The 15,937-nt window shown below is 50.3% G+C and overlaps 1 protein-coding gene across 3 annotated transcripts in view; it reads right to left on the bottom strand.

The window, feature by feature from the left end:
* The window catches only part of MDN1 (midasin AAA ATPase 1), a 2,688,524-nt gene that overhangs the window by 1,312,978 nt on the left and 1,359,609 nt on the right, over positions 1–15,937 (bottom strand). For all 3 annotated transcript variants that reach the window (XM_069606482.1, XM_069606484.1, XM_069606483.1), the window contains exon 47: positions 2,610–2,758. In XM_069606482.1, coding sequence (XP_069462583.1) covers positions 2,610–2,758 — 149 coding nt within the window. The remainder of the gene's footprint in view (positions 1–2,609; positions 2,759–15,937) is intronic.

The following is a 15,937-nucleotide window of genomic DNA, read 5'->3' as shown; positions in this document are numbered from 1 at the left end:
GATGACATCCAGCTCATTTTCAGGCTACCCTCGGCCTCTTCCTCTCCTTCCCTCCTCTCTGACTGTGTCTGCTATCCATGAGTGGTGTGCCGCCAATGACCTCTGCCTTAATGCCAGTAAGACAGGTTCTCCTCATCGGCACACCTGCTCCCTCCTTTCCTGCAACTCTCTGGCTGGCCTCTCTTGGCCCTCTTCCTACTCCCACCTGCAAGGCTAAAAACCTTGTGGTCATCTTCGACTCCACACTCTCCTTCTCTCCCCACATCTCTGACGTCTCTAAGAAGTCACACTACCAACTGCGCCTCCACAGAAGTATTCTACCTTTCCTCTCCTTTGCCCAGAAGCTCACTGTCTCCAGAGCTCTGGTTCTCTCTAGGCTGGACTATTGCAACAGCCTCGATCTAAAACTGCCTGCTTCTACTCTCCGCAACTCATCCAGAACAGGACTGCAAGACTTGTCCTTGGCCTCAAGCCCAGGGATCGTATCTCTCCACGACTGAAATCTCTGCACTGGCTCCCAGTGGCTGTGGGGATTACGTTCAAAACCTTCTGCATCGTCCATAAGGCCTTCTGGGGCCTGGGGCCACAATACCTGCAACTCTCTCTTCCTAAATATCTGCCTTCTCGAGCTCTTCGCTCATCCGCCTCCAACTCCCTCAAGGTCAGTCGCTTTTCCAAGCAACGAGTTGGTGGTAGATCTCTTTCTTTGGCTGATGCCTCCCTCTGGAACAGCCTCCCCACATCCCTTAAATTCGAGGGGAACCATCTCCAGATACAGAAGCACCTCAAACCTTTCTCTTTGCTTCTGCTTTTTCGCCTCCTCTCCTCTGCCGACATCCTGGCTGTAACCGGAACTGCACTAGGCTTAGTTGACACCCTCTGATCTCGGGCCCAGGTCCATCCTCTGCCAGCGTCACACACCTGCACTGCACGCCTAGCAATCCCTGCACCTGGGGACTGTTCTGTATCCCTACAGTGCCCTACCAGCCCTTGACACCTGTTGTGACACCTAATGTCTGCATTTACCCATGCACTTGCCATGTCAACTGATGTCTGCAATTACCCTTGCACTTGACAGCCGTTACTTGTTAACTATTCTCATGTGCTGCACTGGCCCATGCCCCCCTTCCTTGCACGATCTGATGGACACCTAGCCTAGTAGGATCGGTGTCTGTCCTCCGTTTGTTCCCCTCCCTCGCCGCGTCTTGAAACACTAGTGTATAGGCGTGTTATAAATGCCATATCATAACGAGTGGCACAATCCAGTTGAGTTGTACTATGCCCCCAATCAAAAAGGTTTCTGAGCAGCTGACCCTGGAATGGATATTTAGTTGATGAGGAATCTTCGGGAGACTGCAATCCATTGAAACGTACTTCTAACAGGAGAGAAATCCACAAAAGGATAGGCCCCAGTCAAGACAGAAAAGTACAGAATCTCAGTAGCCGATCTCCCAACAAACATTCCAGGTAATTTCTAAAACAAATATCTTCAAAAGCCTGGGTGTCCATAGTTTTACACATACAGGAGCTTGGGGAAGGTACATAAACCAATTCAGTAGCGTACAACATTAAAACATGTCGGCTATCCAATCAAGAATTGCCAAACAAACTACATTAATTCGGACATCCACGAAAAGATGGTTATGAGGCGACTAGGAAAACCGCATCCACAAATAAACAGGGCTCAGTCAAAGGATGCCTCTGAAGGCTGTCCAGAGTCTATGTAGGCAAACCGTTTTTTTGGCCGATCTTCATGATCCATTCGAACAAAGACCAAAAAAAAAAAAATGGCATGGTGTAGCCAGAAATAAACACACAGTTGGCACCAGCCTACTCACCTTCTCGATGACACTTTCTCGATGACAGATCACCCAAAGACAAAAATGGTGTTCTCAAAGAGCACCTCTGCATTGATAGTCATATAGAATGCTACAACAAAAATGAGTTGACACCGTAAGTGGAACTTCTAGAAGTTTAATGAACAAAAAACAAAGGACTCATCAGGTAAGAATTACAGGTGCATTAACGCTGCGCCTAATCCTGAGTTTTTGGGAAGGTCGGAGCACTCACTGCCAGCTTTGATCTGGGGGTGAATGCACCGAAAATGTCCCATTGAGTACTACAGACCCTGGAAATACTGGGGATTAACAGCATTGCTGCAACTAGGGATTCAGTGCCAATGGAGCAGGAATACGTTGCGGTAGCACTATTCGCATTGGGCGGTAGCCAAGCGGATTTACCACCGCAATAATGCCCACTCGTGATGAAGCCCAAAGTCAAAAAACGAAGAAAGTCAGCAAAAAGTTAAAGAAAATCATGCATAATAGCCTGTATGACGGAGAAGTTTCCACAATGTTCAGATTGATTACAATGAAGCAGAGCCAAGAGTGAAGCAGGTTGACATTTAAAAAGAAACTATTCTTAAATTCCATAAAAAAAGATTTCAAATGATCTTCAAGTGCTCCGGATCAACCAGAGGGAATGTCACAAAATGGAAACTAGATCAGGAAATGCACACAATGATGGCTTTTGATTTAATCAAACATCTTGGCATAAGTCAAATCAATAATCTAGAACCATTATAAATATACAATCTACCATATGCCTACCTTTTGAATGCTCTGTGAGGACTGTGAGCACACATAAACTTCCCAGCATGCTCTAATGAAGGCTTTCTCCAGGCCAAAACCTCGTTGCAACTGCTGAGAAATCAGTGTAGCTGCATTGATCAACGAAGAGAGAGAGGACACTGTAGAACCTAAAAAATAAATTCAAGAGAACAAGCCATTTTCCAGATGCTGTCATAAACCTAGAAATAGAATTGTTGGGAGGCCAATTACATAGAAATGCAGGGTTTCCACTAAGTTGAACCATGCACTCATTGATAGACTTGAACAAACATTAAGGCTCAAACTCTTAGGAGGAATATTCAATGGTAGGAGGTGCAGACCAATCAACGATGAGCGCAAAGAATGTACAGATAAAACATGTATCACAAACATATACAGCCATTTATATTTTTTAAACGATGCTGAGCCAAGAACCCTTGATATTGAGTTGAGATGGAGTCTCAGAATCAGCCCTGTCAACATGTTCTGAGAGGTCACCATATTCTGGTGAACAGGGAAAGACACTAATGTCTAGCAAAATGATATCTGGTAGTGCGACTAAGCACTTGGAAAGTGGTGAAGGTTTCAGTTTAAACACAAAGAATGCACTCAACACAATGTAGGCAGAATGTATCAATTAAAAGCCACAGCTAAGTACATCACTAAATATACAATAATGTGTACATTCACCTTTGAGTGCCCTTGCTACATCGCATTAACAATATACTTTTAAACAGAGTAAGGAATAAGTTACTTACCTGTAAATCTTCTCCTGCCTTTGTCTGGCATGGATTCACATGCTCATGAATATTCCCAGTCAGGTTGGGAATGCTCTGTAAAAAGAAAAAGCAGTTTTGCTTTAGCCTGAAATCTATTTCTCCTCTAAACCACTCACTGGCCGTTGGGTCATACTGCCCCCATCCACAGACAGTTGTCTCCCTAAGCTCCACCATTTTTACAGCACGTTTGTGTTGGGAGTCCTCTTCTTGCTCTTCAGGCCTTTTGATAATTCGAGTTATTTCAATAAGAATATAATAATTTTTTGGGACGATTTACTTCCATCGCTCGACCGTAGGTCACCTATCGGCAGCAGGGATCCATTGTCAGCAAAGAAACTTTCATCATGGTTCTTCACTTAGAAGATACGAGAGGCCCAGGCTTGGGCTACTTCGCATCTTCAACCATGTCCGAGGAGAAGAGGACCCTTTTCAACATGTGCCATGGATACCACTGGGTGTACTACGTCCAAGATGAGCCTGCCAGTGAGGAGCACTTCATTAAAGAGGAAGTCCTTAACCCCTATTAAACTTTATTTACCGTCTACAGACAAGCCTGCAAAGGAGAAGTCCTCGGTTGGCTCCTCACGTCCCGTCGGCGAAACCATCAGCAGCCAAGACTGTCGACGACCACAGCCTCGTCAAGAGTAACGATCCAATTGACGAAAGCTTCAGCATCCACCTCATCAGCGACCATCACAACTTCATCAAAAGGGGGCTTAGCAACGAAGGTGGTCTCTACGATCACAATGGCGGCAAATCCACAAGTGACCTTGCCACAACAGTGTAAGGCTGCTGCTGCAGCGCCACAAAACGATATCCTCTGGCAGCCCAGTGATTGGGCTGTCCCCATCGTCACCCTATCTGGAAGGAGTCAGAGGAAAAACAGGGAGCGACTTACACCAGCAGTACCCCCATCTAGACAGGGAAGAGCGAGGCCAAAAGAGGCATCAAGGGAGCCGATGCACATCTACACGGGCTCCAACGACCACATCTTGCCCTAGGACGCCTACTACGACCATGAGGGGGTGTGAGATTGACTATAGAGGGGTCTCCATGGGATGAACTCTGATAAGCATCTAGCCCAAGGCGGTACATCAGCCGGGATCCGTTGCCGACTATTCCTCCTACTCCTCAGCCGGCTCCCAGGGACATGGCGATGGCCATCCATACGACACGGTGCACGTTGGTTATCAGAGATACAGCAATGACTGTCTGCTACACCTTTACCGGCTCTGGGCCGCTGTCTAGCAAGCCTTCCGAGGAGCCCATCCAGGCCGAAGCAGAAGTCCAAGGAACCGTCTGGCCGAGGTGTCAACCAACACCTCCACATCGGACCTTGACACCTGTAGGGGAGGAGCCCCCGCACACGGGCACTAGTACCGATTTGGCCACTACACCGACTCATACCGATGAGTAGTTTGACTCAATGTAGCAGAAAACGGGGAAGCACTGGGTGCCGACTAGCCCGCCAGGGCTTTGCCAACGGATGAGATCAGCTCCTTTCACATCATGTGATCAAGGACCTCTACCCTCTTCAACTTGGTGCCAGAGGAGACGAAGGAGGAGGGGTGGTTCCTCAAACACCAGGAGAGTCAGCGAAAGACAGTCATGTACATTGCTCTGCTGGATGATGTCTGGGAGGGTGAGGTGTTGTCAGACCACGCCATCGCAGTGGCCTTCTACATCACAGATACTGGGTTCTGCCAGATGGGCAACAGGGTGTCTCTTCGACAGCAGGGCTGGTTGAAGGCCAACAACTTCAGGGTGTGTCAAGTCAAAGGTGGTAGACATGCCATTTAATGGGGACAACCTTTTTGGCAAGACTATCAAGATGGAGACAAAGACAGCGCGCTTGCTGGGAACATTACAAAAGCAAAAGCTGGTCATCCTTTCGATCCTCAAGAAGTCCGGCCAGGCCTCCAAGGGGTATTTCAACCATCATCAACCATCATCAACCATCCCGTTCCACCACTCAGGAAGCCTACAGACGCAGCTCACAGGCCTGTGGCAGCGTAGGACAGCCTTTTCATCGTCCGCAAGCCAGGACCCAGACGCCCAAGCAGGCCTGAACCGGCCGTGGATTTGGGCCACCACTTGCACACCCCATTGGGAGGCCGACTAGCCCATTTTGTCAATGAGTGGACGACCATCACCAAGGACAAATGGGTGCTGGAAGTTCTTTGTCAGGGACACACCAACGCAGGTGCCACCAAATTCCTCCAGTGGCGTGTCATGAACTACACATGGCACAGATGCTGCGGGAGGATCAGACCATGATAAAAGAGGGGGCGATAGAGCCCGTCGCCCTGCGACTGGCCCTCTGGAGTGTACTCCAGATACGTTCTGGTACGGAAGAAGTCAGGAGGGTGGCAGCAAATCCTAGACTTAAAACGCCTCAACACGTACTGTAAGTCCCAGAAGTTCTGGGTGGTCATGTTGCAGCACAAGTCATAATAATTCGTCCTTCAACATCGCTTGACTTTGCGCTCCTTTAATGAATTAGGACGGAGGTGCTTACAAGCACGGAATCTACTTTGTTGTGATTGAGGGGCAAGCAACTGTTACACCGTTTATGCTCATCTCTCCAAGGAAATTTGCCTTTGCAAATGGGCTAAAACCTAAATGGAGTCCTCTTAATAGCTGAGAATGGGTAGCGTGACGAAGACCAAAAGGGAAAGAGGAAGGAAAGGGAAAGGCATTCTCAGATTGTATAGAAATGTCCACCCCAACCCCACTCTCCCTACTATGTAGGCCGGCGGAAGGTCGGCCACGTGGTCGGCAGCACCGACTGGATCACCGTCTGTTCTGATGATTCAGGTTTTCAGCAGAGATCTGGGACAGCCGTCGAAATAAGGTAAGGATAGGGTGATATTAAGTATATTAATTTAAACTGTTAGATCAAAGGTCGAAGGGACAATAGGCAATGTTTCTGACGAGCTCTGCATAAGGCGACCAGTATGCAGGGCAGAAAAAAACAATCTGAGGGACCTCGACGCATGAGGGATCTTGGGTACAACTACATGTCACGTAGGGATAGTGTTACAGGCACGCCCATGTCGACTCCCCTTTCGATTCTCGAAAGACAAGATGCAATACTCTGCGGTTACCACTGGATGTCAGACAATATGCACAGCATGCGATTCTAAACAGATTTACATCAGAAAAAATCTTACACTCAAGGTTTCTTGATAAAACAATTAATTTATTTTCAGTCAGTTGTAGAAGCCTTTCTCAGAAGGGAGCAATATATGTCACACTTATAATACACTTCAAAACACACTGTTCATCTAAATCAGATGACACCCATTGGGAATGGCACACAGACACTTCCTACACCCTTAGGTGACTTAAATAGCCAGCCAGGACACTGGACATTGATTTATCACTGGTACATTTAAAGGAATACTGGGTTTGGTGTAAAAGATAGAAGAGAGGAATGACACAAAGGTTAACAAATAATTCACAAACTGGTAAGTACTTTTGAAACCTTCCAATGCAGAGTAAAATTAACCCTTTCCTGGGGGAAGGCCAAAGCACAAAGTCAGAGGTAAAGAAGAGTCTCACAGGGAGCCAAGACAGCCAATGTTACTTGCACAATGTCTAGGGGAGCTGAAGATCTTCTTTGCAGGTAGGTAAAAAGTTGGGCACAATGTTTTTAGAAAAGTTTGTAGAAGATCGAACACTTGAAGGGGCAACAATTTGGGAGGCTTGTGAGGGGCAAAGCTATAGCAACACTGAAAGGTAACCAAGACAGGTCTCAACTGAGAGCAAGCAAGGCTACACAACAAGAGGTAAGTTCTTAGACTTTACAGTGTTAGAGTCATGTGGTGTTCCGCGTGCGTGGCGGTAACGTTAGCCGTCGCGCAAGCACGTCGAATAAAGGTGCTGCCGATGTTCGGCAGATGCTGCCATGAACCCGTAATGAGCAGACGTGTCTGAGTCTTAATCAAGGTACGAGGGGTTTGGGCCTGCTCACCAAGGGGACCCTGGGCCCATATCAAAATATAACATTGGCGATGAAGACACCGCTGAGTGGGGGGGAGAAACGATATGCATCCAAGATTGGATTTGGGAGCATTTCCTCAGCACCCACTAGAAGAGTCAACCGCGCAGTGCACATGTGACCACCATTTTATCTACCTGACGGTTGCGGCCCCTCACGGGGTGCTCGTGCATCGTTTTCAACAATTCTTGGAGCCTTTACAGGCACATTCTTTTAAAAAACACAAGAAAAGGACGGTTTCTTAATCATTGGAGTACCCACAGTGCCAATAGCAGGGGAATACATTTTCTCATGCTTGCATCTTCATCCTTTACAAGTGCACGTGGGGAAGCACTGTGAAGGGGACACTATCTTACCTGGTACAGGGATTCCCCCCCCGTACCTTCTTCCTTGACAGTCACGCCTAGGAGGGCACACCCCATACTGTGCCTTACAAGACACTTCTGCACCACCACTTTCGACAGACTTGGAAGTCACTCACTGCTGCGGATTTGGGGCCTCCATGGAGTGAGAGGTGACTGTGCGGTCCACAGCCATAGGCAACCCTGGGGATGGCGCCCAAGCCCCTGAGCCCCCTACTCCAGCTGTTGTGCAGCCTCCTGCACAACCTCCCATCAGAATGAAGCCAAGACAGCAGAGCACACTGGCTCCCAATGCCAGAATTTGATATGTCGGGGCCCCCATCGAAACTGGTCCCGAAGTGGCTCTTATGGATCAAAAAGCTGGAGACATACATCAGGACAACGGGGGAGACGGATGATGAAAAGGTAGCGCTGCTGTATGCTGCAGATTCTGACGTTCACTGTGTCTTCGAATTACTGTACTCCGCTGCTGTCATCTACCAGGCCGTGAAAGATGCCCTCAAAGAACATTTCTTACCCCTGGCCAGCCTGGACTTAGATCGCTTCGTGATGGCTAGCGAGAAGCTGCGGGAGGATGAATCGCTAGACCACTTCTGTGAAAGACTGCGACAGCTGGCCAGTACATGCCAGTCGGAGAATGAGGAGGGGATGGTCCGGAACCAGCTCCTCTCCCAAGCTGTAGCTCCGGAAAGCTGCAACGTCAGGTGCTCCGCGAAGCGGGGCTCACGTTGGCGCAGATATTCGACATGGGCAGGTCCTATGAACTAGCTGACAGCCGTGCCACCAGAATGGATGCTCCGGCCAAAACGGAGAAGGGTGAGGCCAACGTCATCGGACGGACAGCGAGCAACCGCCCCAAACGCCTAAGGTGGACCCAGAAGGACTACCCACAGCAATGCCAAAAATGTGGGTACGACCTTCTACACTCCAGCAAATGCTCCGCAAAAGGGAGGGCGTATGGGCGCTGCAGGACCGCAGGCCAATTTGCCAGAATGTGCCGGGCGGCAAATCCAGTAGCTATCCCACTAGGTCCTAATACATTAAACAGTAGTGGCCAGCGCAAACAGAGAAGTGTGCCCGCGGTGGAACAGGAGCTCCACGAGTTAGAGATTGCAGAGGAGGAGGAAGAAGATGAACTATTCTTCATATCGAACAAAACAAAGGCAGCCCACGTGCGTGGTGGACATCTGTGAGACTCCAACCCCAGTGTTAATCGACACAGGTGCATCCGTTTGTGTTATGGCGACACAACACTACGAGGCACTGCCCGGACCACCAGCGCTGGCTAAAACCAAAGAGAAAATATATTAATTCGGAGGTGATCACTGTTAGGCAGAATCCTGTGCAGTGCCCTTAGGGACCACTACACACAATTAAGACTACAGGTGGCAATACAAGTTTTACCTTTGGTACAAGCCTGTACTACTATGTTAAGCGTGGTAGCAGTAGCGGAGCAGCAAGGCTTATCTCAAGAGTATATGAGCAGTAGCAGAGATTACACAAAGGGACCACAATCACTGTGACTCAAGCAAACACTGACTCAAGGGTTTAGGTAAAAAAAGATAAGTACATTTATTTTTTAAAACATTTTTTATCAACACGCCACTTCTATAAATTCAAAAACCACACGTAAAATATACTACAACTAACCAATTCACTTTGTACAGTATTATTCGAGGTAAGTACCATGTGTTTGAATGGACCAGTGCTACAAAACAGAACATGTTACCGTCAATACAATTGCGACCACTTTTGACAGTTCGGTCTACTAGATAAACGCGTATCTGCGGTAAGAAATGCTACCGGGTTATAAACACACTTAGCACCCGAAATACCCAGAGAGAGTTGGGGGCAAATATCACAGGCAATATGTTGGTTAGGCAGACAGAATCGAAGAACACAGACAGCCAAAGTCAAAGTCAAGTGACACAGGGTGCCTTTTGTCGAGGATTACACAGTCGGACAGTTCGAGATTCAACGTTGCCAAGAGTACTTTAATTATTGTCAATGTTCGGAAGCAAAAGTTATAAGGAGGGAAAAGAAGGACAAGCATTAAAGTAGAGAAACAGGGATTTCATCCAAAAGTCTTCAAACAGGACACAGCACCTTTCTCAAAGAACAAAGCTGGTGCCACGGCGGTTGTTCCTGTTGGTTTCCCGCAGACCCACGCTTTCCTGCAGCTTCTGCACGAAGGAGGACGATGAGGGGGTCCGCACCACACAGGGATGAACGGTGACTCCCACACGGGAGAATCCTTGTAAAGGAGTCTCCTTTGCGGGGTGCAATAGAAAATAGCAGTATTTCACAAAGTACTTGAGGTCCTCTGGAGGCGACTTATGGAAGAGCTACCTCCACCTGGTTAGTCTGTTTTTCAGTGCTTTCGATGACAGCGAGCCACACACTGTACAAGCTTGCCAACCTTGGACTGGGCCAAGGCAACGCAGGCAGAGGGCGTGGGGGTCTAAAGTTTGGAAGAGCCCGTTGCAAGATGGACATCTGCTGAACCTTGTGGAAGTCTACATGCGCCAGGGAGGAGAGTGGTGCCTGAGGACCGAGTACCTGAATGATAAAAAGACAAAGAGAAGAAGTATTCGCGCGTGGAATTACATGGCCGAAGTCAAACCAAGGAGCGCTGGTGAATTCGGCCCCAAGGCGCGGAAAAGGGGCTGGGGTGTGGCGTCGGAGTTAGGGCAGTGCATGCTCCCTGGGCCGCACCCCCACGCACCTCAAAAGTTAAAGGGGAAGAAGATTTTTTTCTGGGGAAAAAGGTTCCATCTACCGTCCCTTGGAAGGGACGCCCATGCAGTATGGAGGAAAGGGGACGGGACGTAAGAGTATAGTTCAATTTTAAAATTACACAAGCCAATTCCTATTTTAAGATTTTATTAGCTATTTTGAATTTTAGGGCTATTCTAGACATTTTCCAGGTCCTGATCACAGACATTAGCACACAATCCATCTCCCCCAATGTGTTATCCCATTTAAACATAGTACCCTTATTAGCAATATGGGACTTATTTAAATGGCATACTATAAGTGTGCACAGGGTAGTCGCACAGAAAAGGGAGAAGGACACGATCAATAAAAGGAAAGTATTTTTTTTTTATTTTTTACTTGTTTATTTATAGTTCAACACACAGGATGACAGAGCATTAACGATGCTTACATCTCACAGGGCATATCAGACCATAGTGTCCCGTCCCCCACCCCCAAATTCCCGGAAGGCAGTGATACGGGTCTCATTCGGCCTGGGCAGGCGGCAAGTCCTCCCCTAACGTGTGGAGGGCTCTCGCGATCAAGGGTGGTTTGAAGGTAAGAGCCGGGTAGTTCTGGTCATAGTCCAGGACCGGGGCCCAAATGTCGGTAAATCGGTAGAGCAGACCAGCTTTGGCTGCTGTGACCTTTTCTGCTATCAATATGTCCGATAATTGAAGCCACCATAGGGTCATCAGTGGTCCGTCCATGGACTTCCAGGTGGGGGCCACTGTGATTTTGGCGGCCAACAGAAGTTGGGATATCAGCGCCGCCCTCCTCCCCATTCTAGGGTATACGCCCGGAAGTGGGATTCCCAGGAGGACCTGCTCGGGCATCAAGGGGATTACGACCTGGGTGATGTCCCGAATGGTGGCCAGACACTGGGTCCAAAATTCCTTCACTCTAGGGCAAGATCACCACATGCGGAAGTAGGAGCTTGGGTTGCCGCAGAGGCGCCAGCAGTGGGGATCCAAGGCGTTCTGAAAGTGGTGGAGGCGTAGGGGAGGGTAATACCAACGCAACAGGAGTTTGTGGGCGCATTCCCGGTTGGTAACGCAGCGGAATGCCCTGCGTGTTCTGGTCCAGACATCCTCCCATGTGTGGTCCTCAATCGCATGGCCCATGTCCGCTTCCCATTGGCCCATATAGGAGGGCCTGACACGGAGTGGGTCTTCCAGCAATAGTTTGTAGAGGGCAGAGATCTTTCCCCGGGCTGGCAGGTCCTTCATTGTGAGCTCCAGCGGGGCCAGGGGCCTTGTTGCGGCTGCCCGGGTCTGGGAGCACCAGTGCCTCAGTTAAGCATAGGTAAATCTGTCTGCCTCCGTTAGCTGGAAGGTTGATTTACAGCGTTCGAAGGTGAGGGAGGGGCACCCCCTTCAAGAGTTGCCACGAAGTTTCGAGGCCTCCGGCGACCCAGTTCCTAAAATTCTGTGGGCAGGCCCCCGGGGCGAAGGCGGGGTTGAGGAAAATCGGGGAGGATGCACTGAAGCCTCCTGGGATGTCTCCCCGTTTGTGGGCCCACTCCCATGCCTTTATCAATTGCTTTGTGGCGGTCAGCACATCTGGCCAGGTGCGGCGTAGCGCGGTAGGAATGAATGGGAGGAAGCGGAGCGGGAGAGGGAGGCGGGATTGTTCAATCTCTACCCATTTCGGGCATCCGGAGGCGAGGTCCCATGCTTGGAAGTGGGCCAGTTGCGCTGCGATATAGTATTTTCGAAGGTCCGGCACCCCGAGTCCCCCCCAATCTCGTGCTGGCCATCAACGTTCTCCGAGGGATCCGCGGTTTCTTGCCCTTCCAGATGAAGCCACTGATTTTCCTTTGAAGTCGTTGCAAAGGGTGGAGGGGAGCGCACATATAGAGAAAGCGAGGAAGGAGATTCATTTTGCTCATTATGCGCCCCAGCTGTGAGATCTCTTGAGTTTGCCAGCGGGCTAGGTCGTTTTCCAATTCCACGAAAACTGGGGGTAAGTTGATCGGGTAGACCTTCGTTAGGTCGGCGGGAATCCGGACCCCTACGTATGGGATTGCTTGGGTGCTCCATTGGAACGGGCTGTGGCTCTCTAGGGCTTTCCTTTCGCCAGGGGGCAGGCCCACTCCGAGTGCAATCGATTTGTGGAAATTGATAGCGAAACCTGAGGCTCTCCTGAAGGCCCGGAATTCAGCCAGGGCCGGCCTCATGGAGTTTCTGATGTTTGTGATGGTCAGCAGTACATCATCCACATTGAGAGCAATTTTGTGGTGGGTCATGCCGATCCTCAGGCCAGAGATCAGGGGATCCCGGCGAACTCGCTGGGCCAGCGGCTCCATGGCCAAGGCGAAAAGCAGGGGGGATAACGGACACCCCTGTCGTGTTCCACATGTGAGAGGGATCGGGTCCGATAGGTGGCCATTGACTCTTAGTCGGGTCCTCGGGGCCTGGTAGTTCGCCAGAGCCATCCTCATAAAAGTAGGTCCAAAGCCTAAGGCCGCTAGGGTGAGAGACAGATCGGGCCAGTCCACCTTATCGAAGGCCTTAGTGGCGTCTAGCGCGATCAGGGCTAGCTGCTGGGAATCCTTACGGGCGATTTCAATCAAGTCTAGTGCCCTGCAAATGTTGTCCTTTGTTGATCTGTGGAAGAACACCAGGGGGATGTCAACGGGGTGGTCAGCAAGCTGTTCGACAGAACCAACACTAACGAACCCACCATTGACTGGGCCCACAGAGCGGGAGCTCCCAATAGAGGTCCTCGCTGTATCCTCGTGAGGTTCCACTACTTTTCAGAAAAGAGCAAAATCTTGGAGTTGGCACGGAAGAAGGGCCCGATAGACTGGGAAGGTGCACAAGTCACGATTTATCAAGATCTCTCAGATACAGATGGGGCATCCTTTTTCGCTTTCTTTTGAGCAGGATGGTTACAAATAATCCTTGGTTACGGAAGATGACATCCGCAGGGTATCTTTGGAGCTGATGGGGGAGCCCCCGTCCAAGAGAGGCTGAGGTGATTCTGGGGGGTGACACCTCAACGGCCTGCAAACCTTCCGGCTTCTTGGAAAGGCACCGGGTCTGTGGCAACAGGAAATTCAAGAGAGTAGCCCCCAGCCTCCCCCAATCCTTCAGTTGACTGATTTCTTCCTTTTGGTATGTTGAAGCACTTGTGGTGGCTCCTCAAAATTATTGAGTGGTGCTGGATGGTCTTGTTGTCTGGCCCGGGTTTCTTACCCATTGTTGGCCCAATCTGGGTGGTTGTCTAGGCGCCTTGGTGCTGGGTTAGGGGGAGATTGGGGGGGGGGGGTTCAGTGTTGGTACGCACTAGATTGGAGGGGCTCCGAGTTGTGGTGTTGATTTGTTTCTCTATCCCGATGGAGGGAGACACTGGTGGTCTGGTTAGACAGCGTCTCCAATGACGCAGGCTACCCAGGCGCTCGGGGGGAGGGGGGGGTTGGGTGGACGGATGGTTTTGGGTTGGGAGTCTGGTTTGGGTATTTTGGGGGGGGGGGTGGCTGTTGCTTGTTGAGGTCACTACCGAGTGGGGACTATGTCCCGTTGAGGGTTGATCTTATGGAGTTCAACAACAGTTACTTACCTGTAATTGTTGTTCTCCAGCATGGGTCTGGCATGGATTCACATGCGCACCCTCCCGCCTACCCCTCTGCGGCTCTTCACTTGGTCATACTGCCACTTTACGTGCTACCAAATCTGAGGCTGGCTGCCAGAGGTGGGGCTTAGGGAGAGGGCAGTCATTGGCTGGGGCAGTATGACCCAGAGACCAGTGATTGGTTACTACTAAGAAAGACAGATCAGAAACGAAACTGATACTGATTTTTTTTTTCCTATACCGAGGTTTCCCGGCCTGACGACGGGGAGTATTCATTAGCATGTGAATCCATGCCAGACCCATGCTGGAGAACAACAGTTACAGGTAAGTAACTTGTTCCTTCTCCAGCATGGGGTCTGGCATGGATTCACATGCTCATGAATAAGAGAATACATAGCAGTACACACATGCACAACCACGGGCGGTGGCAACAGGCTCAACATTAAGCAATACAACTCAACATTAAGCAACTCTTACCTCCTCACCAGGCTCACCTTAGGCGAACAGGTTGCGCAGCACTGCTTGGCCGACCCTGAACTCCTCCCTGGAGTCCCGATCGACGCAGTAGAATCTTGTGAAGGTGTGCGTCAACCTCCACGTCGGAGCCCTGCAGATGTCCAGCAGGGACACACCAGACAGGAACACCGTGGTAGCAGCGATCGCTCTGGTCGAATGGGCTCTCGGACGGCTGGGCAGAGGTCGGTTTGCCAACCGGTGACAGTGCATGATGCAGTCGGAGAGCCATCTGGAAATGGAAGTCTTCGAGAGAGCCTTCCCTTGATGCACAGTCCCAAAATTCACAAACAGCTCTGATGTCTTCCGAAAACTCTTTGTGCGGTCCACGTAGAACTTCAGCGCTCTAGCTACATCTAGCGAGTGCAGAGTCTTCTTAGCCGGCGACGAAGGCGACGGGAAGAAAACTGGCAACACGAAGGGCTCGTTGAGGTGGAAGTCCGACGGCACCTTGGGCATGAAGGAGGGGTGCGTCCTCAGCACCACCCTCGTGTCATGAAAAGTCAAGTATGGAGGCTTGCAAGACAGGGCCTGGATCTCCCCCACTCGTCGTGCAGAGGTGATGGCCACGAGGAAATGCTGTCTTACACGATAGAAACTTCAACGGCACTGAATGCAAAGGTTCGAATGGGGCCCCCATGAGCCTAGTTAGTACCACGTTGAGCTCCCACGCCGGGGCAGGGGCCTTCACCGGCGGGAATGATCATAACAGTCCTTTCATAAATTCCTTCACCAGACGATGAGACCACAAGGACGCCCGTCCTATAGTTCTGGTGTAACTTGAGACGGCAGCCAGATGTACCTTGATGGAAGCGTAAGATAGGCCCGCCTTGGCCAAGGACAGTAGATACGGCAATACTTGAGGGGCCGTAATCCACAGAGGGTTAATCTTCTGTGCCGGGCACCAGATAAAGAACCTCTTTCATTTGTGTCCGTAGCACTGGAGAGTTGAGGAAGCCCTGGCCTTTGCAAGAACCTCTCTGCAATCGGCCGGGATGTCGTATCCTCCAAACTCTAGTGCTGCAGGAGCCAGGCCTGCAAGTTCAGCGACTCTGGTTAGTGGTGAAGAATGGCGCCTCCTTCTCTGGAGAGAAGATCCGCGTCCGTCGGTAGCTTGACTGGTGTGGACGCTGACGTCCAGAAGGTCAGGGAACCAGATCTGCCTCGGCCACGCCGGTGTGACGAGGATCATCCTGCACCGGGACCTCTTGAGCTGGTTGACGAGCCGGAGTAGCAAGGGCAACGGCGGGAATGCATAAAGGAACAGGCCGTCCCAGGGGAACGAGAAAGCATCGCCCATGCTCCTCGGTTGGGGAAACCTGCTGGCGAACCTCTGGCACT

The sequence above is a fragment of the Ambystoma mexicanum genome, chromosome 4p (assembly GCF_040938575.1).
Source record: "Ambystoma mexicanum isolate Mex_15411 chromosome 4p, UKY_AmexF1_1, whole genome shotgun sequence".
Classification (NCBI taxonomy): Eukaryota; Metazoa; Chordata; class Amphibia; order Caudata; family Ambystomatidae; genus Ambystoma; species Ambystoma mexicanum.
This window is presented reverse-complemented; position numbering and strand designations above follow the sequence as displayed.